The following is a 20,845-nucleotide window of genomic DNA, read 5'->3' on the forward strand; positions in this document are numbered from 1 at the left end:
TAGTGTTGTCTTCTCATTTTTTTACATGACTTGAGATGACAATTTCATTAAAAGTGAATGGATAATAGCAAAGTGTGAGGAAGACCCGTTCCAGTAAGAGCAAGTGAGGAAACTGAGACAAACTACTTTACATAGTGTAGGAATATCCTCACTTTCCCAGATGAATGTGCATGTCTGTCACACACAGGACCTGCAGGTATGTACACACAGTGACTGTTACCTTTGTCTCTTCCCTGCTTCCCTCCAGAGGACACACCTAACCAGGGAGTTTTTCCTCCTCTGCTTCAAGGATTACTTTTCTAAATGGTTTAAATTTGTAGTCTTGTCAATCTTGCTGTTTCAGTAAAGGGCCAGTCTTCATGTTGGAAAACTTTATTTTATTTATCTTCAGAATCTAAAGCTACACTGGAACCTGTTAGAAGATAAAATTTATTTATTGAGAGAAGTTGGTGATCCTGCCTCCAACTTGAAATCACACAGCAACAGTGTTAAGGAGCCTTTTTCTGTGGCCCAGGGGAACTCTGGCTAAGCACCTAGGCTACAACAGAGCTGTGTTTGTGTGCATGGTGCTTATTGGTATGGCATAGGTATTGCATATATGGATTATAAACATGCCACTGTGCCAGAACATGAGGTACAGAGGGAGGGAAGAGAGACAACAGTTGGAGTTGGACTGACATTGACATAGTCGGGAAAGATGAGGCAGAGCAAATAAAGCAGTACTTCCATGTAAAGTAAGGCCCATAGTAACTCTGAAATGTTCCAGGTGTTTATTAATAAAAGTCTTTGGAAAAAAAAAAGTCTCTGCTGCCATCTTTTTCATTTCCCTATCATAAGTAGATGATCTGTCACAACTAGTGAATGTTCAAGCTTCAAGTTAGTGGTGATGCTGCCCATTCCAGAGTTCTTTCCTCCAGCCCCACAGTCCTAATCTTACAAACTGGAACAGCTGCTTTACTTTCACAGCAAGTGCTCTTTCTTAAACTTGAAATGCCCTAATTCCGCAGCAAGTCTGTAGGGAGGTACCTCTAGCAATGTTAAGCTGCTCTCTCCCCCTAGCTAAAGCAGCAGCCTAGAGTCTACATTACTGTAAGTATTACTCTTCCCAACAGTTCTGTGGAGCTACAATGCTGGCCAGTACATTTTCTTATAAAACATCATTTGAAGAGCAAGAAACGTCACAGATGTGTGCTTTGCACAGCCCATAAATTATTGTACTTGTGTTGCTGGTAAGTGAAATACTGGGTCTGACAACTGGAAGTCCCAAATTCCCACACAGCCATGCTCCCTTTCAGGCAGACAAAGGAAGTGCCATGTTGTGCAGCTGTGACATGCTCTGCCTGTGTTCCTGACCCTTGCAGGGTAAGAGTGATGATCTGCTTCCATGCAGAGCCTCTAACCAGCTGGGGACGCAGGACTCCTCTAGCAAATGCACACTGGAAATTCCCCAGGCAGAAAAGATTTTGCAGCCAAAGAGCCTGACTTCCTTGGTATATACTCCTACCAAACAGATGGTGACATATCAAACAGTACCAGCCAGGGCCTCCTTCAGCTGTGCTTTCAAAAAGAGCAAATCTGTGTTGTGTCCCTGGAAGCCAGAAGGGTGGCTGCTTTGGGGGAGGTTCTGGGCTGGAGATCCAGACGTTCCTAACAGCCCACAGAACAGCATATCCCTGAGCATCCCTGCTGTAAGCGTTTCATACCAGTGAGACTGAGACAGCTGGCTTTTTGTAGTGCTGGCTGCAAGCAGTTGCTCTCTGAGGGGATGAGATGCAGTGCTTCTCCTTTAGGGTTGTCTTTTCTCAGGATCTTCCCTCAAATGGGTCTTTGCAAGGAGGAGAAATAATACAATTGCCTGTTAATGGAGGTATCTGGTCATCTGTAGCTAAACACTTCTAAAAGCAACACAACAATGTAGACCTATATGATACCTTTAGTAAGTCAACTCCTTGCTCATCTACCACAGAAAGTCACACCAAAAGCTGGAGTTTCCATTCAAACCCTTTTGGCAGTTTCTGGAAGAAACTACACTTGTGGTAGGATGATGTAACTTGAGAGCAAGGGCAATACTATACTCAGATCTATATTAAGAAAAAAACAAATCAAACAAAAGAACCACCAACATCAAAGGGCCCTCAACTTCCATTTTATTTTTGCATAAAGAACCCAGTTTTCCTAAGGATAGCTGAGGATGTTGACCCACGTGTCACTGCTTCACCACTCCCAGAGCACAAAGCCACAGCACTGACTATGATATGCTCTGTTTACCAGCAGGAGCCAAACTATAGCAGCTACAACACTCCACTGTCGCTCTCACAGGGGATGATATTTGGTATCTGTATGATTCTTATGGCATTTTACTCAGACCCTCACTTTCAGTGCTAACTCTTCTACAAAAGAAACCAAACTGTGGAGAAACAGCACAATCTATGCGATACTGCCGTCACTGCGGAGCTTTTCTGAAGTGGAAAGGGCTGGGATTCTTATTTCGCCACAGACATGTACATGTTCACTGCTTCATGTCCTTAAAGGGCAATTTTGAAGGCGAGGGGAGGGTGGGATAACTTTGAAAAGGCTGGAGACTCTCCCCGTCACACAGCAATACTTAATATTATCACACTCAGAAAATCACACATCCCTGCTACAGCACAACAGCAAGCCCCTTCTGCTTTATTGTCATAAAAAGTAGACAAGACACAGAAATTTAACTGGTTACTTCCCAGTCAGCTTCAGCCTTTTATTTCAGTACTAGCTATAAATTTTGCAGCCAGGCTCTTTTGGAAAACTTAAGAGAAATATTGCTCTTGCTTTGTTTAACTCAGCAAGAGGCAGGCCTGCAGCACTGAAATGCTTTTGCCTGCTATAAATATCAGTACAATAAATATTTTTCACAGGAAGAAGGAAAGTTTTTTCCTATGTAGCAGTGTGACTCTTACAATAAAAATGTCTTCAAAGCTCTTCTTGTGGCTGTCTGCCTTATAAGCGCACCAAGGCTAAAGAAAGTCTCAACAGATGCTTTGCTCTAATCTTAAATAAAAGCTTCATTAGCTTTAGTAGTGGCAGTTCTCCCTCACCCTCAAGGCAGGTGAAGGAAAAAATGACCTGCTTATTTAATTTACTGAAAGAAGGAAGCTGCTGCAAGCTTATTAAAACACTCTCTCTCTTAAAGAACAATTAGGTCAGTAGATACTGTCACTTGAATCGCCTTCACTTAATAAGTTTAATACCTGCTATTTGAACTGCCTCTACAAGGCAGAAATTGAATTTAGCTTGTTCTGCCTGTGAGGATCTTCACATGCAAAGATCCATGCTGCACCTGTCAGTGAGAACTGAGGCTACAGGCACCCCTCCGCTTTCTCATCACCTCCTGATTGCCTCTGGCTCACTGATCCTTCATCAGCTCAGATGTAATTCTCCAAAGCCGATCAATTAGCAGAGGATCCCCAGAGCTCAGCCTTCCCCGCAGCACGCTATACCCTGACCGCCTGAGTTGTGCCAAGCCACAGAAACCTTCACCTCAATGCTAAGCAAGATGGGCTTTCTCCAAGAGAGCAACAAAACCAGTGGTTTCCGGGATGGGATTCCCCTTGCAACTTTTCTTGTCATAACCCAGAAAATTTGAGGCTCAGAACTCTGTTCCACGTTGCCATTCACAATCAGGTTTCCTCCTGTGGATTATACAGCATTACCCTGTCCCTCCTAAAGCTTAAAATAGTAGTTATTTGAAAAATAAAAATGATATGTTTGTATTTATATATGTAAAATCACTTGACACCATGGCTGTGTGTGCCTCAATGCGTTCTGTATAAAAGTGTGCTCACTTCACACCAGTTCCATTCCACTCACACAACTAGAAAAGTTATTACTTGCCAAGGATGACTTAAGCCTGAACTCTTCTACGTAAGCCATAAGCTTCAGATGTAAAAGCTAGTGCCACTTTCACACGTGGACAAAATAACAGATTTTTCAACAGGATTGCAGAAGTCTAGTATAGCTAGATACCATCTTCTTCAATGTTTTAGTGTCCCTTTCTCCATTTCAGATGTTACAAACCTGATCAAAGCTCTCATCCTGAGGTCACATCCTCCAACACCACCAGTAAAAACAGTTCTTGCCCACACAGTAATTAATTATGTCAGCATAAAGCAGCATGTTGAAGAGCAAGCTTGCACAGACCCAGAGAATTATGTGCATTTTCAGTTTCAGGTGGGAATCTTGCCACTCTGACACCTGGCTGTAGAGGGAGAGGCTGCCTCTTGTAAGAACCTAGATTACACACCGCTTCTCAAGAACAATCGCACCTCAGAACAACTCAGGAACCCCATGCACACAAAACAATGCTGAAGAGCTGTGCTTTGGCAGATTGGCTGAAATCACTCCCTGACTGTGACAAAAAGCTGGTCTGTACTTACAGCTAACACCTAAATTTTAAAAACCAAGTGAGAGGTACAAAGGCATACCTGGAAAGGTCAACAAAATGCGGCTTTGCTGTTTGAAGCCAGGTTAAGTACCATTTCCATTTCAGTCACAGCGCATCCTCATGCACCTTCAGACTCTTGCAGCACGTAACTAACTTCTGAAACGTGTCCTTGGGCAGCCGGGACACGTGTCCCTCTTGCCGGGTAGCACGGGGAGAGAGCCAAAGGGCCATCGCCAGTTCGGTGGCAAGGCACAACACTGACGACAGCAGCGTCTTGGAGCACGGCTGTGGGCTGCAGAGATCTGCGCCTTCATTCCTTCCATTTTTGCCATTACACGATGAAGTCTTGGCTCTAACTTAAGAGAAGGAGGAGGACATCAGCTGAAGATCCTTTTCTATTTCCAGGAAGATAGTCTGTCCCCATTTGACTTCCAGTGTATCTAAATTAGGTGTCGGAAAGGTCTTAACTAGAAATACTCTGGTGATATACATTTCTGAGAAACAGCATTTCTCTTTCATATACAATCAAACAACAGCCATTCAGAAAAGGTTATCTTACAGAAAATACTTAAAAATGTGGCTTTAAAAACACTATTACTTTTCTCTCTTCTTGACAATGTGGTCCCCATGGAAACAGGGTGAGCTACCCTGCACCTATTTTAAGCCAAACTCTTGCACATGGACTGCAGCTATGGAGTAACTGATGTACTGTCTAGTTCTCACCTAAGCTTCACCCTGTATTAATGTATCATGACACTCGTAATTAAGTGCAATGATAAATGGGAAAGCTATTTAGATACTTCATGCGGAAAAAAACCCGAATATCTACCTAAAGTCATGTATTTGTGGCTGAAGCCAAAATATTAACAGTTTGAAATGTCACTGGCAACATCATCAAAAGGACAAGCAGCGTAACTTGGTATTTCTTTTTTCACAGTTTCTACCTACCACTGCTTTCTACTTGCCTCTAGGAGACCAACAGAGAGATCAGCACACTTGAGTAGCCAGCTCTGCTCATTTCTACCTTTCCTTTGCAACGCAGCCCTAGGAAACAAAGCTGTAGGTGGAGGAATAGTCAGGTACTTCACAGAGCTCTAGAAGTTATTGATTCCCAGAATCACTTAAGCGAACCCTGTCTTCTTTGCATTAAAACAGCTGGGAGCGCACACAAAGTTATCACCTGCGGGCTGGAGGGCAGTAACTTCTGAAGCTACGGAGGTTATTCCACCAGCACTAGTGTGATTAGTCACAACACAAGAACACGGCGTACGCTCACCGTCCTGAAAAAGTGCCTGAGGACTATACCCCCGTCAGAAGTTACACCTCACCAACTACGGCAAGCTTCTCAGATACTTCAATGAAAAAAATCTTTCAGTGTACTGTGTGGGAGAGTTGCTCAGCCAGTCGGAGTGCCGGAGTAGTGAGGAGTTCCAAACTTCCACACTGTATCAGCTATCTTAGGCTGAATGCCTGGAAGATTTCAAATAAGCAGAAAGAAAGGTTAATAGGTTGAAAGGAAAAAAATAAAATAAAAAGCAGACCAAACGCCATTAAATTTAGTTTCTATATTTCAGTAAAACCTACTTGAATACACTTTGAAACAAGAGTACAACAAAATAGAATATACTTCAAATGTTGAATATACAAACTATTATAGTTCATTCTGAACACTGGTACTTCCCTCTTAACTTCCAACTAAAAAAAATTTACAGGTTTAGAACTACCTGACAAAAGCTCATGCTGGGTGTGACCTTTCAAGTGGCAGAGTAGAGCTGAAACTGAAATGTATGCATGGATGTCAAGGCTAAGTGAGAGACACAGGCATGGTATGGCAGAAGGCGGAAAGCCTGCTGCTGTTTTGTCCACAATTAAGAAATTTAGACAGACTTTTAACTACCATACAAAATATGTTACATGTAATTCTATAACAATACTGTGCTAGGTACAAGATTTTTAAAAAATTTGTTTTAATAAAAAAGCTTTACACAAACAAGCCATTAGCTTATTTCAAGAAAGATAACTGAAAATCAGTCTAAGGCTTTCATTTTGAATCTGCTTAAGCTGTATAATACAAAAATCCCTCTAGGTCTCTGTCTTCTTTTAGAAGCTCTTTAATCTTCTCCTTTATTTCACATTCTACAATACCTAGTAGCAGAGTTTTTCACATAGCACCAGTTGAGTACTGTGGGCACACAGTAGTAATTGCTGGTAGGCATATAAAATGCATCAAATTTGACATTTGTAACAATGAGACTTTCCTCTCCCCCTGAAACCTAAAAACCAAGGCAAACCTCTCACAGATCTCTCTTTTAGTGTTCCAGGTCTTAGTGTAAGTCGGTAACGTAGTGAACTGTTTGGTCCCTTTTCAGTCCCTCTGTCTTTCCTTCTCCATAGGTTCAGCTGTTTCCCAACTGGAAGAGGCAGTTTTTGTCAGCGTATCAATGTGGTTCAATTCCCACTGAAACACGGGAAAATAAGCTTTTTTCCAGTAAGTCTTCAACATATCCACGTTTATTAACATTTCAAAACTCTCCTTTTCGACTTGGTGATCGCGTCCACTTCCCTCCCCCAATGTCAGTATATTCAAAACCGTAACAGTCTAGAAGTCCATGCTGGAAGCAACCTATTCTTCATTTCTCACACGTTATGATTCCTTCTGTTTTCATTGTTACAGGAAGGGCAATAGCTGAAGGCGTGCTAACTACTACTACGTGGGTCACAGTCTTGCTTCCGTCTGCTGGCTTCTCTTCTTTTACCAGCTGCAGCGTTTTCACCTCGCGTTCCTGTTTTAAAGCTGCTGTGTCTGATTTAACTTCTGGAGTTTTTATAACCGCACTAATCACCCTGGGAGAAGTCTGGCCTGACGCCTGCTGAGCAGGCACCGATAGTCTCATTACTGGTGTCCCATGAGCTATGGACACCGGGGTTAGTGCTCTCACAGCCAGCGGGGTTCCCACGATGTTAATACTTCCTGACCCAGTCAGGCCCGGTTTTGTTTGCAGCTGACACTGCGTGAGCTGCGTGGCAGGGATGGTAATGATTTTGGCAGGCTGCATTGTGATTTTGTCTCCGTTTTCAGCAGAGGTTGGCATCACAGTAGGGATTGTCTGGATTACTACCTTCGGAGTTGTTGCTGTTGTTGGGCTTGTGTTGGTTATTAACGGTGACCCTGCATTTACTGACTGCACTGCCACGGTTGAGATTTTTTGTCCCAGAGAGGTCATGACAACAGGCACTTGCATTGCCACACGTACAGTCCTGCAAAATGAAGACAGATGTGCATGTTTAAGCCAAAACACAGGGCACTGTTAGAGATGAAAAGAGGGACAGACAAACCTAGGGTTCACAGATTTCTAACCGGTTTTTAAAGCAAAACGCAAACAAAAAAAACCCCACAACAACATCAACAAACCACCACACAAACCTTCTGTACATCTAGCAACAGGACCATGGAAATTCGGCAGTATTCTTTTATCTTTTTTCCCCCCTCCCTCTCTACATAATTGTAAAATACGTTCGAGGGCGAGCACATTGACAGTTGGCTCTGAACTCACAAACTAGACTTCCATAGTATTCTATTGTTACACCACTGCTTGCAGATCAGAAACTATTTCCAACATATAAAACATAAACCAAAAAACTAGAAGACAGCTTTCTAACCAAAAACTTCCTTGTCATTAGCAAACAACCAGCCCAAGCCACGTTACTACAAACCTGGGAGCTGTCGTTGCTGGGACAGTAGTAGTGGTAGTTGAGGGACGAGAAGACGATGTGTCATGCACTGGTGAGGCAATATTCACAACTCTGGTGACTGCTTTTTCTGTTCTGGTACAGCTTAACTGCGAGGAATTTTTTCCTCCGCGTGCAGAGGTTGCTGCTTTTAAAAGGTTTTCTGCAGATAAAGACACTCTTTCCAATGACTTTTCATCTGTAGGCATTGGCAAATCTTCATTGCAGGACTCACTTTTGTCATCGTCTATGACAACTATATTTTTTGGCATCTCCTTAAACTGATACACAAGCCTCTGTCCCTCAACTTTTGCAAGGATTCCTCTTTGATAGTAATATCTGCAAGAAAAGTACAATTAGGTAGTAACCAGCACAGTAACAGATTTTAAATAAAACCCCATTCTAGGCTAACAAGAAAACCCCAAGTAACCACAGTAAAACCCACAATGTGAGAAGGTACAGAAAGAAGCTGGTGGAGCATACTGGCAATATATCTGAAGGATCTAGTTGAAAAAAAATCCAACCTTTTAAACAGGAACTAAATTGCAAATTAACTGGTAACATAAAAAGCAATAGGAACTGTAAGCCTCTGATGCTTTTTGAACAGAAAAGTCAGCAAGAAGGCAAAGCTTTTAAAATTTCAGAACTGTTATATTGCTATAGGTAAAATTAAGAATGAGATTTAAAATTATAGTAGATAATTTAAGGATATAAGAGTTTTTACCTCAGAGCTCTTCCCATAGTCTCATAGTTCATGTCAGGTTTGTTTTTGTGCTTTCCCCATAGTTTGGAGACAGCTTTTGAGTCCACAAGTTTAAAGATTCCCTTCTCTCGCTGAGTCCATTTAATATATCGAGGACAAGTATTTTTGTCCTGGAGAAGGTCCAGAAGAAACTCCCATAAGTATGTTGTATTTCCTATAATCAGAAAGCAGTTAAATATTAGAAATCCACTTTTAAAGATAACAGAAAGTTTTCCATACATAGTTAACTCTGAATGACCTGCAAATGTTACACAGCAGATGGTATGTAACCTGCACATATTCATTCATTCTGTTTAGTAAAGCTTCCATAAATGTTTACATTCTGAAATGAACTAATCCAAGTGAGCTGGCTCCATCACACAGGAGCCTCTTCAATCCAGTGCCCATTCTCAGTTCTTGGAAAAAAGTGTGGGAGGGCATTCCAAGTCACTACAACCAGCAGAGACACGACAAGAGCTCAGAATTTTTTTCTTATATTTGCTTAAACAAGGGTATGGAAATGCCTGTGCATTTTATGATGCTGACAGACAGGAGGATAAAAATATGTAATTTTTAAATAACAAACCGTCTCAACTGTGGTAAGTTTGTAACATAATCTGCTGTCCAAGCCCTGGAGCACTCACACAGATCAGTGACAGCCCCATGTTATGACCCTTCCCAAATATATGTTGCAGAGTGACCAATGTCCTTCTGGGTGTGAAGCCAGCCCAACTTCTTGCTACAAGTCTTCAAGTGGCAGAAATCCTATGCACCCTTCTGTAATGAGGGGGATACAGAACAAAGTTAGCCTACAAGAGAAGAATTTAAGGTACTTCTCATCTACTCAAGAAGTGCTCTGTTTCCACTGGAGAAGCCTCAAGATGGGATTTGTGATGGTGACTATCAGGATGGCATAAAACATAACATGGGTGTTGTCTGCACTCCGAGTGTACCCTGTGCATCTAGGGAAAGAGGAGGAGCAGTGTAAGATAAAAAACAGATCGCACTCCAATTTGTACAATTGAAGAAGACTCCTCATGTTATCTGAGAAGGAAGAATTAAGAGCTACAAGAATAACAACCTCAGAACATTAATCCTAATTCTTCACTTGATCATGCTTACAGGGTGTCATGGGCCAGGTAAAAATGTAATAATTTGGGGGGGGGAAAGATCATTTAATTCCTGAGATTTAGTAGCCCAGCATAGTACTTGTTATGCCATGCTGACTGTTGCAGACTCCAAGAACTTAGCTATCTTTGAAAAACCTCAAAGGGTAAAAAGAAATACAGTTTCATCTTCTGAAAGACCACTTCATGGACAGAGAATAAATGTATTTTACCACATGCTCCAATAACTGACTCAAGACCTACCAAAATCCAGCTTCTGCTAGATATCAGAGACATTTGAATAGGATCTATACAAGGAAAGAATCAACAAGAGAACTCAGGAATCCTGAAATGGTCTTAGATTTTAAGGAATTAATCCTTGTTTTTTTTTCTCTTAGCTCCTCAGAAACAGAATTTCTGGGTCCACCATCGAATGCTATAGGTTTGCAATGGATTATTTGAATGGGCTTCGATATTAGGAAGTAAACGGGAACTTCAAGAGAAATCATTCCTGAAAGTGCCTCATTTTTCTGCAGGTACAGTGCTGCAGCCTCAGCATTTTTTTCTTTTCCCTAATACTCTATATTGACTTAAACAAGAACTTTTTTCCCACAGGAGGACTATGCAATACCTATACTACTCAGAAGCCATCTAGTGCCAGTAATACCCGGTGATACTTCAGGTAGGCTGCTGTGTCAATAATAGCTGTTACGCATTTAATACAAAAAGCTTATTTTAGAAATGTTTAATACCAGTTTGAACCATCTTGTAAACCCTTTGTCCTTAGAACAAGACTTTCCTAATAAAATTAATCCAAGCCTACAGAATCCTGAGGAAGAGGAAGATAAAGACATGGTAGTAAAATATATGTGAACAGGTTTACATTCTTGCCACACCTAAGCATCCTGAAGTCCAGCCTAGGAGACAAATACATATCGCACCTTGCTCGGAAGACAGAAGCCTTATTTAATAGCAGACAGCTCTCACCTCCACCTCTGGAAGGTCTCACAACAACTGAGCTAGACATGATTATTACCAATCTTAACTTCAACGCAGAGGAGGCTTTGCGCAATGAAAGAAGTTTTCATGGCTAGCTGATTATTCCAGCTGCCAGCTGCTTGAGAACGTTCGCCATCATCTCCAGCTAGCAGGACTAATGGCCACAAAGTATGTGAACTATACAAGGCATTGTGTCTATCAAGGAACTACTGCATTGGTACCAGCATCTATGCGGAGAGGCTCAAAGCCAGTTTTGCTCCCTACACTTTAAAAGGCTTATTTATGCAAATGAGTAACAAAACATGGAAAGGGAAACCATGCCTAAACTGCCAATCCACTATGTGAGGACAGAAAAAACACTCTCTCCCTTCAAGAAAAAAACTCAAGAAGTCTCGCGTTCCTCCTGTATAATAAACTGAAGGGAACAATCACATCAGCTTTACAGCTGCTTCACTTTGCACCAGAAAGCATGAGGAATGCACACAGGACTGAGTACCTACATGGGCAACAAGCGATCCCCTCTCCAAATATGCACAACCAGCTGTCCTCCTCCTCCTCCGTGACTTATCTCTGCTGACAGTACTGAGCTCTAGGAATAATTCCTGGTTTTGCAAAAAACATGCTGCATGTAAAATAGCCTCTATTTGCAAATACTTCTTAAAAATAAATTTTAAAAATAAATATAGTAACAAAGTATTTTGCAGGACACCAAGTTAGCCTACATAAGAAAAAACAAATTTTAATGCCAGTTATAGTGTAAAATATGGAATGACATACCTTATGAGAACAAGAGATATAAGGAGCCAGGGCCCACAGAAATTAAAAAAAAAAAACAAAACCAAAGCAGTACCAACTCCCACTTTATACAACAAACAGCTATAGAGTTAATTCACCAGTACAGACAAAAACTAGAAGAGACAGAAAACACAGGCCTCCTTTCTCAAAGCTATTTGTGCAGCCAACTAGGAACTGGGACACTTTACAAGTACTGTTCAGGTAATGCAAAGCTGTAATAGTGAAATCAGAATCAGAAAGCAAGCTAAGTGGGCTTTAAGAATACACTAAAAAAAAAAAAAAAAAATCAAACAAGATGTACTTTTTAATGCAAAGGTCTGATCTTCACTGAGGTCCACTGCTACACTCAAATCCCAAGATGTCAGTGGCCAATGCAGAGAAGTTTAATTACGGTTTGCTCTGGTCTTCATGGGCTAACATTTGAGTGACGTCAGCACCGTTCCTCCTGGGTCTGCTGACAAATGCGACGACTCGGGAGCTGTACCCAGATAAGGAATTGAACAAACAGCAGAGAACCTGCTTTCAAACAAATCCCAGAGTAACAGGGGAGCTGCCCCCTGCCCACCCCTCCAGCAAGAGTGCTGCTGCTGCAAGCCACCACACTTTGTTTCTGCCAGCCATAGCAACCTCTACAAACAACTTCTGGTGCAGTAACTGGGGAAGAGATCCACATTTTTCACCCGTAACCAGGGGAAGAGCTGACACACTGTACGCCAACTCCAAGGTAACCTATGAGCAAACACCCTGGTCTGTCTCCCAGCTGGGTGAAGAGCAGGGCCTTGGAGACCAAGAAAGGACCCACTATTCAGCAGGCGAAACATCAGGAAATTATGACTCTCCCGCACAAAATCCCTCACTCAGTCAGTACAGAAATACATCTTCATTTGTTTCTCCCCTAGGCCAAAGTGAATCTATTAGTCAAGCAACATATTCCCCCTGAAGTTTGTAAATCAATTAAGAAAACATATTTTCAACCACCACCGCTACAAATGCCCATAAGCTCCTTCTACTTGAGAACAAGCCTTTCAGCAGTAGCTTAACAAATTACGTGTCTAGCAATAAGTTAACACACATGACAAAAGACAGCATGAGTCAATAAACACAAAGGAAATTAAAAATCAGTAAGCCTATTAACTGCAGAGCATATTACAGGACACTTCCAGAGCAGTTCCACACATCATTATGCTAGATCTTGTACAAATTCAAAGACATTGAATAAAATTAAAACTCTAATGAAGTCAGTACAAAGTAATCCACCACACTTTTCAAGATCTGTATTTTTCCTGTGACAGACATAATACATACATATGGCGTAACTTTAATGACTCGATAAATGGAAAAATGTACCTTTGCCTTCTCTAGGTTTCTTCTTTATACCTAGGTCTGGAGACCCCTCAGATATAGATTGTTGGGACTTGGGTTTACGGCCAGCTGCACACAAAACACAGGGGGAAAAAAGCATTAATCCTATGGAGAATATAAGTATTTTATAGTTTAGCTTTGCCAAAATAAGCAGTTCATGCTTTTTTTTTCTCTCCTGCCATTTCCTTGCTACAGGTATGGATATATTTAAATTCTAAAGAATACTACTACTGCACATCCACTTTAATTAATCCTTTGCTTGCTTATTTCATAGGCAGTTTTAACTCATCTTCAGACGAGCTAATGGCAGGTAAGGTAAGCACCATATTTGCATTCTTTTAGTACAGTGTCTTGTTTTACTCTGAAAACAGGGGCATTAGGAGGAGACTCCTCAGCAGGCAGATGGCTTAGAGCTGCCAGTTTCCCTCCCGTGCCAGGGAAATCCTCTCCCAGCAAGACCTGCGGCTTCTCTGTGCCTTTACACTTGGGTGACCTTTTTACTCAAGGTGAACAGGCCCAGGCAGGGCAGACGATCATACCCCAGGGCAGCGGGTTGTAAACAATCCGTGCTTCTGCCTTCAGTGAAAGGCAAACAGCAATGATTAACTCTCCTTCCTCGGGCACAAGAGCGTTAGTTTTGGCTTATGAACAATGTTCTTCATCAAAGGCTGAATTACAACAGGCATTAATTATGAAGACGAAAGTTAATGCTCTGTAACTACAGGTGAATGATCTTACACACTTAAGTGCAGGGATTTGGACTCCGTAGTAGGAAAGAAATATTTACAAAATAACCTTCATTAAAGTTCAGAACTTCCTGAGCACAGTTCTAGAACATAATCTACCCAGTAATGAGCATTCAAACAGACAGTGGAATACAAATGAATAGTTTAAATCCAGTGTATGGCTACAGCTGTGAAAAAGCTTTAATCATAGCTTTCATTCTTATGTAATTTACAGTGGAGTTACAGTTATCTGTTTTGTGCACGTGTTTTTATTAAATCTAAACCTCACAGATTTCAGATTTGTATCACTTTATCACTACATTGCATTTTTTTCCCCTCTATATTGTAAGTAAATATTCCATCTTAGCACATCTGGAAGCTCTAATAAAACAATATTCCTATAGGGATGTGAATTGCATTGGTGCCTGTAAGAAAACTGCCAGACCAGAGAGAAACCTCACCAGGTGTCAACCTCTTGTTTGGTAGCTGAATGCTTAGAACTCAAACACTGTTCTGAAGTTTCTTCTCCAAGACATGCCAACCAGACAAGACCCTTCTCACAGAATCACAGAATGTTAGGGATTGGAAAGGACCTCGAAAGATCACCTAGTCCAATCCCCCCATCGGAGGGGGGGATGAGGTTACACAGGAAGGTGTCCAGGTGGGTTTTGAATGCCTCCAGTGCAGGAGACTCCACAAACCCCCTTGGGCAGCCTGTTCCAGTGCTCTGTTACCCTCGCTGAAAAGGAGTTTCTTCTCAAATTTAAATGGAACCTCCTGTGTTCCAGTTTGAACCCATTACCCCTTGTCCTATCATTGGTTGTCACCGAGAAGAGCCTGGCTCCATCCTTGTGACACTCGCCCTTTATATATTTGTAAACATTAATGAGGTCACCCCCCAGTCTCCTCTTCTCCAAGCTAAAGAGACCCAGCTCCCTCAGCCTTTCCTCATACGGGAGATGCTCCACTCCCTTAATCATCTTTGTTGCCCTGCGCTGTGCTCTCTCCAGCAGTTCCTTGTCCTTCTTGAACTGAGGGGCAAGAAAGATCTTACACTGATTTTGTAAACTGATTTATGGTTTTGTAAGCTAGTGTTTAACCTGCTGTTTCACTATAAGATCCCTGAGTCTACCTGCTCTCCAAATGTATCTGTATTTCAGACACCAACGGTTACCCACACAAGTCCTCTGAATCCTTCTCTACCCTTCCTCCACTCTGCAAACAATGCTTTAAAAACATGACAAAGACATGATTTTGCTTTATGGCTTGGAAAAGCCCATTCTCTTGCTATTTTTTTTCTTGTTGCACATTCATTTTCTAAGAACTCACACTTCAGATTGCAATCAGCCTGATTACATGAGCAGAGAAATCAGATCATCTAACCTATCTCCCTCACCATTACAGCACTGCACATCACAGAGTCTGAGATCACTGCTGTTAAGAGCCATCCATACCTTTTTTCTTTTTCATTGGTTCATGGATGTCAGGGGAAGCTGGAATGGGAGATGCATCCATTGGTTCAGATTCCTCTGTTGACACCTCCACCACAGTTTCTGTGATCACGTCAGGTCTCATGGCCGCGTGGATAAATTCTGAGGGAAATAAAAAAAAAAAAAAAAAGAGTATCTGATTAAGTTTCTGCCTCATTATTGTAGTGTAACTTACATGAAATTATTTTAAAGCATACGCAATACTATACCAAGATTCTCTTCCAACAACCTGCCACCTAGAAAATCAGTCCAATCCCCAAAAAACATGCACGCTTGTCAGTATTGTTAGGCATAAGACAATTATATCACACCCATATTCTTTAGGACTAAACTCAACTTTAAATGAAACAAATAAAGATCTTGATCTTTGATCCTTATTCCTATCTCCATTTCCTATTTTTTAGCTTTCGGGTTTCAGTTTGACCATTATTTCATCCAACATGCATTAAGTAACTTCAGAAGGAACATCAAGTACGCATCAAGTTTTGGTTTTATTTTTTTAACTGATAACACTTCGCGACACAGCGTATTCAGATATTCTTTCTAAAACAGAAACATAGGTAAAACTATTTTTCCTTTAAAATAACTCTCTTATTTTAGCAATTTAAAATGTCAAATTCACAGAACCACAGAATGGTTGAGAAATGACCTCTGGAGGTCACCTAGACCAAGCCCCTGCTTAAGTGGGGCCACCTAGAGCCAGCTGCCCAGCACCATGTCCAGGTAGCTTTTGAATATCTCCAAGGAAGGAAACCCACAGCCTCTCTGGGCAACCTGTGCCTGTGCTCAGTCACCCTCCCATTGAAAATGTGTTTCCTGATGTTCAGCTGGAGAAGTCCATTTTAAACGTGTAGCTATTCGAGGACCTCTACCCAAAACCCCTCTCAGATAAATTATTTAATCTCTAAATATGCTTGTTACAGCATGGAGAAATCTGTAAAAAACTCCAACAGATCAGTAGTTTTGAAATAAACAAACATTTTAAGCAGCATACGACTCTCCACAGAAGCAGGTTTCCCAATTTGCTTGTTTAATTAGTGGAAGAAGAAACAGCTCACAGAGCAGAAAAGTGTAACTGACATACCAGGACTCCTCGCATCTCTCAAGCAGGTAGGAGACTCCATATGAAGCAAGGCCTCCGCAGCTTCAATTGTCTTATCCGTGCAGTGTACATTACTTCCATGAACCGATGCTTCCACTGTAGGACGAAAAGAAAAAATTAATGAGACGATATTACTTATAAAAGTCCACATTGTATCGCTGTACAACTGTACTACTCAACACAAAGATCCCAACATGGTCTTCACACCTTTTATACCTTCCTGTCAACAGAAACGTTAGGGGAAGACACAAGGCAAGCAGAACCAACACTGTTGCTTTTCAGATTAGCTTTCTGCTTCACAACCAAGGTCCTCATTTCTATGAGATGTTCAAGAGCTAACAGAAGCAGAGTTCTGGCACTTGTCTTCTGCCTGCAAGTCAAACAGAGCAGACCAGACTGTAATGAGGATGGTTATGAACTAACACAGCAGAGGAGGGAAGTAGTACCATCTCCAACTATTATCCCATTAAAATCTAATGGTCATCTCTCTTCTGATTTTCAGTCTATTCGGATAAGTATGTATCTATATAGAAATACATTATTATTTTGCGAAACAGATACATGATTTCATTTTCTGACATTAAAAATACCTCTGAGTTGGGTTTAGCAGGCTTGGTTGTTAAAAAGCAAAACACAAAGCATAATAAACACTATACAGGGGTTTTTTTATAAGCAATAGCTAATGGAAGAAGTTAACATTTTTTCAAGTTCTGAAAGTTTATGAAAACTAAGTAATTAATCAAAAATAATTTAGAGTAACTTCAACAGAGCAAATCTAAATTTTGATACAGCGCAGATCACAGCAACTTGCACACAGCAGTAACACTGAAAAAAGAAATAAAAAACAACCAAAAAAAAACCCCAAACAAACAAGCAAAAAAAAAATTATTAATTGAAACCATAATCCTTATTCAAGGCCAACTGTATTCTCCTCAGCCCTGCGAAGGTTTTTGAAGCAACGTCTGCAGCAGCACCTGTTGCCCTCATGCCCGCTGTCCCAGCGGAGGTGGGCCGGGGCTCTCCCGCTGCTCTTCCCATGTAAGGCCATGTGCTGGGGCCAAACCTCCCGCCCCGCACAGCTATCTTTAGCGTCAGCGGGGTCACCTATCTCCAGCGCCAGAGAACTGAAGAGGATCCGGTAATCGTTCTCTATGAGAACTTCAAGGCGCCTATCCCTGTCACCAAAAATGGCTAAGAAACAACTTGACGTTTGTTTAGAGAAAAAACCTGCTAGTGCTGCTTCTGATTTCAGAGAGCACCGGATACAAACAGTTTCATGTGGGCACACGCTGGGGGAGAAAACCTCCCGGCACATTGCACTTTAAACACAAGGAATAAAAACTTGAAAAACCTACTAGCCAGTAAGCTAAACACATAAACCAGAAGCTGGAAGTGAACAAAATCTGGAAGACGCACAAATGCAAAATTCTAGGTGAAGTGTGAAACATCTCGCTGAACCAGCACAGCTGCTCACCACAGCCCTGTCCCAGGATGCTATTTAGGGGGCTTTATCTTTTGGAAGAGTACGTGGCCTGATAAAGCTGACATTCCACCACTGCTTCACCCCATGCTGGGAGCAATGAAAGCCTACCTAAGAGCACAGGAAAATCACGCTAAAGGAAAGGGTCTCTACCACACGTTCTCTCCCTCAGATAATTGATGGCAATCAGCAAGAGTTTTGCACCATGAGCCCTTTCCCAGACGCAGGTTCCAGGTGCTCCCTGTGCCCGGGCAGATGCCGTTTCTTCCCCGAGCAGCAGTTTGGGGATGTCTCAAGTCAGAGGCTGAAACTGCACTGAAACTGAGTGGCCCTACTGGAAACCCTCTACCTAAACATTATTTCTTTCTAAAGAGACGCTTCAGTTGCACAGAAATTGATGATGAAGTTTCCCCTCATCTATCAGATAAAACTGCCCACTGTTAATCAAAATACAGGAACAACTATACAGCTAGTCAGTATTAATGTATCAATTCTATGCCAATAGTGAAATTAGAAAGTCCAAGTCAGCATTTAACATATTACTATTCTAAAGCATGAAACGGGATTTAAAGCAGGTCAGCAAAACTTTCCCATTGCCTCTCCCACAGCAAAAGCTGTACAATTTTCATTTCTGTTTCTGTTGGTTACCATTTTGGGGATAACTGGTTAGCTTGCTTCTGTGCGGATATCAGATTCAATATATAAAGGATTTATATAAAGTAACTCAAACAACAGTTGCCAGATTTCAATTGGAAGACGGTACTGAATTAGCTTACTGAAGTCATCTACCTCCAAATGCAGTATTTTCCTACTTTTGTATCCAAAGTATTTCCTATAGATAACAGTTTAGATGCTGCACTACAAGTAAAAGGTACTTAGCAGAGAATGGGAACAAAGCAAAAAAAGATAACTGAAAGCCATCTTTGTACTTTTTTCAGTATTACGGCATCCTGCTGAGGGGCTAGAGCACAGGGAAAGGAGACACAAACCGCAACATCAGGGATTAGGATGCAATACCATCACAACAGAGCCAAGGAACCACCTGACCTTTGCCCTAAGTAACCCTTCCATTACCAATACAAACAGCACTATCTACTCCTCAAAAGCTTCTGACGTTTGAAAATACAAACTTCACAAACATTTTTCCAACATGAGTTACTCAGGACTCCACTTAAGTTGCCACCTAAAAAACATCAAGCAAAAAACCAGTACCATTCCTGGCTTTGGCTGGAACAAAACACATGCTGTCTGTCTACCATGACAGTTAACAAGCTAAGCTAACACTGCCAAAAAGACATCTATTAAAGTACTTACTAAAACAAGTGCTATTGCCAAGCTTGAAGTGTTCTCAGCTAACTGCCTTCTCCTTTAGACAGTCCATGGTTTCTTGGAAAAGTGTGAATTTGTATCTCAATACAGATTTTACATAAAATGTCTTTTTGCCATGCTAGGAAATGTCTAATCAATAGAAGACAGCAAGTCAGAGTGCTCAGTCTGGAGGAATCATACTGATGAAAAAACACAACTAGAAAAGATATCCCAAAGACAAACCGGGGCAGGGGGTTGCGGGGGGGAGGGGGTTGGGGAATTCTCTCAAAGAGGGGATGGGAGAAGGGAAAACCAGGCGGCTGTTCTTGCCAATGACTTGATCGAGTGTCATCAGCTAAACTACACTGGTATCGCAACACTTGGTAGCACTTCTCACAATAAAGACTGGAGGGGCAGGGAGAACAAACCAAAGGAGTAGGATTCCACAATAAAAACAAAGCCAAATTCAGCCAGAAGCCATCACCACAGAAAACCACTGGCCATTATTTACTATGCAGCACCTTTCAGGCTCATACAGCTTGTGCTATAGAAATATACATCATCTCAGCAACCTTCATCTTCTCTCAGTACATCCAAGGCTGTGATGCACAAGTGCAGTATCACAGTGGGCAGAAAAATTTCTAAACAAAGAATAATGTAACTCATTTCTCTAAAAATGCCCGATTCACAAATTGTCTATTCTATTTACACTATGAACTATGGTACCACTGTGCACATATAAAAGACGCCCTAAGCTAAAACACACTGTATTGCTTAAGTAAACAACTTATGATGTAGGTCCATTACCTTATATACTCATTTCAGGAAGAATACCGCTTGCCCAAATCAAGCAAAGTAGTTTACATGGATGTAAGTAAATTTTCCAGACTTGGTAACGGAGTAACATGAGGACTGCCGTTTACAATCTAGAACATGTCAGAGCTAACACTCATCTTTCATTCTTTCAAACTAAACCTCATCTTGCTTTTTTTATTAAGAAATTTTACTCCTTCACACTTTTTAAAATATTTCATTTAAAAAGCCTCTGGTCTGTTGTCATAAAAAAAAATCCTCTTAGAAAAGAAAATCATTTCAATTTTTAAAATGCAAATGGTTAACTAGGCTAGCTGATGTCTATCCTCACTGTTGACCTAATGTCTTCTAGCTCCACTTTCTAAACTAATAGCATGTACAGTAGATTATTCAAGGATGTCAACAGCTGTTACAAAACACCAAACTTGGTAATTAAGCCTGACAGGGCTGTACTTTGGTTTTACAGAAGAGAATACTGGCAACATATCCATTCTGTAACAAAACCCCCAGTTTTAACATCAAACAAGAGTAACAAAAGGAACTAAAGCAAGTGATGAAAGGAAAAAATGAAATGACACTTGAAATGATACTTTTTGAAATTGTGGTATAGCTCCTCTCTCTTCATCTGAAGACCTATCAACGTCTGCCTTAAAAGGTCAACACTTAACTGTAGTACTTCATTTACAATAGCTTATCCTTTAATACTATCAAGCAACCAGAGCAATACTTTAATGAAGAATTCATGATTCCAAGCATGGAACTCAGTCAAGAGTG

At 41.2% G+C, this 20,845-nt stretch overlaps 1 protein-coding gene across 6 annotated transcripts in view; it reads right to left on the bottom strand.

The window, feature by feature from the left end:
• Positions 1-5,308: 5,308 nt before the first annotated feature.
• Positions 5,309-20,845, bottom strand: part of ELF2 (E74 like ETS transcription factor 2) — a 38,852-nt gene continuing 23,315 nt past the window's right edge. For 3 of the 6 annotated variants that reach the window (XM_080343523.1, XM_080343525.1, XM_080343524.1), the window contains 6 exons: positions 16,453-16,566; positions 15,333-15,470; positions 13,139-13,222; positions 8,874-9,066; positions 8,135-8,488; positions 5,897-7,678 (listed from right to left, as the gene is read on the bottom strand). In XM_080343523.1, coding sequence (XP_080199649.1) covers positions 7,051-7,678; positions 8,135-8,488; positions 8,874-9,066; positions 13,139-13,222; positions 15,333-15,470; positions 16,453-16,566 — 1,511 coding nt within the window. In that variant the 3' untranslated portion in view covers positions 5,897-7,050. The other 3 variants (XR_013922071.1, XR_013922070.1, XR_013922072.1) reach the window with 3 other exon arrangements.

The sequence above is a fragment of the Nesoenas mayeri genome, assembly GCF_963082525.1.
Source record: "Nesoenas mayeri genome assembly, chromosome: 4".
Taxonomy (NCBI): domain Eukaryota; kingdom Metazoa; phylum Chordata; class Aves; order Columbiformes; family Columbidae; genus Nesoenas; species Nesoenas mayeri.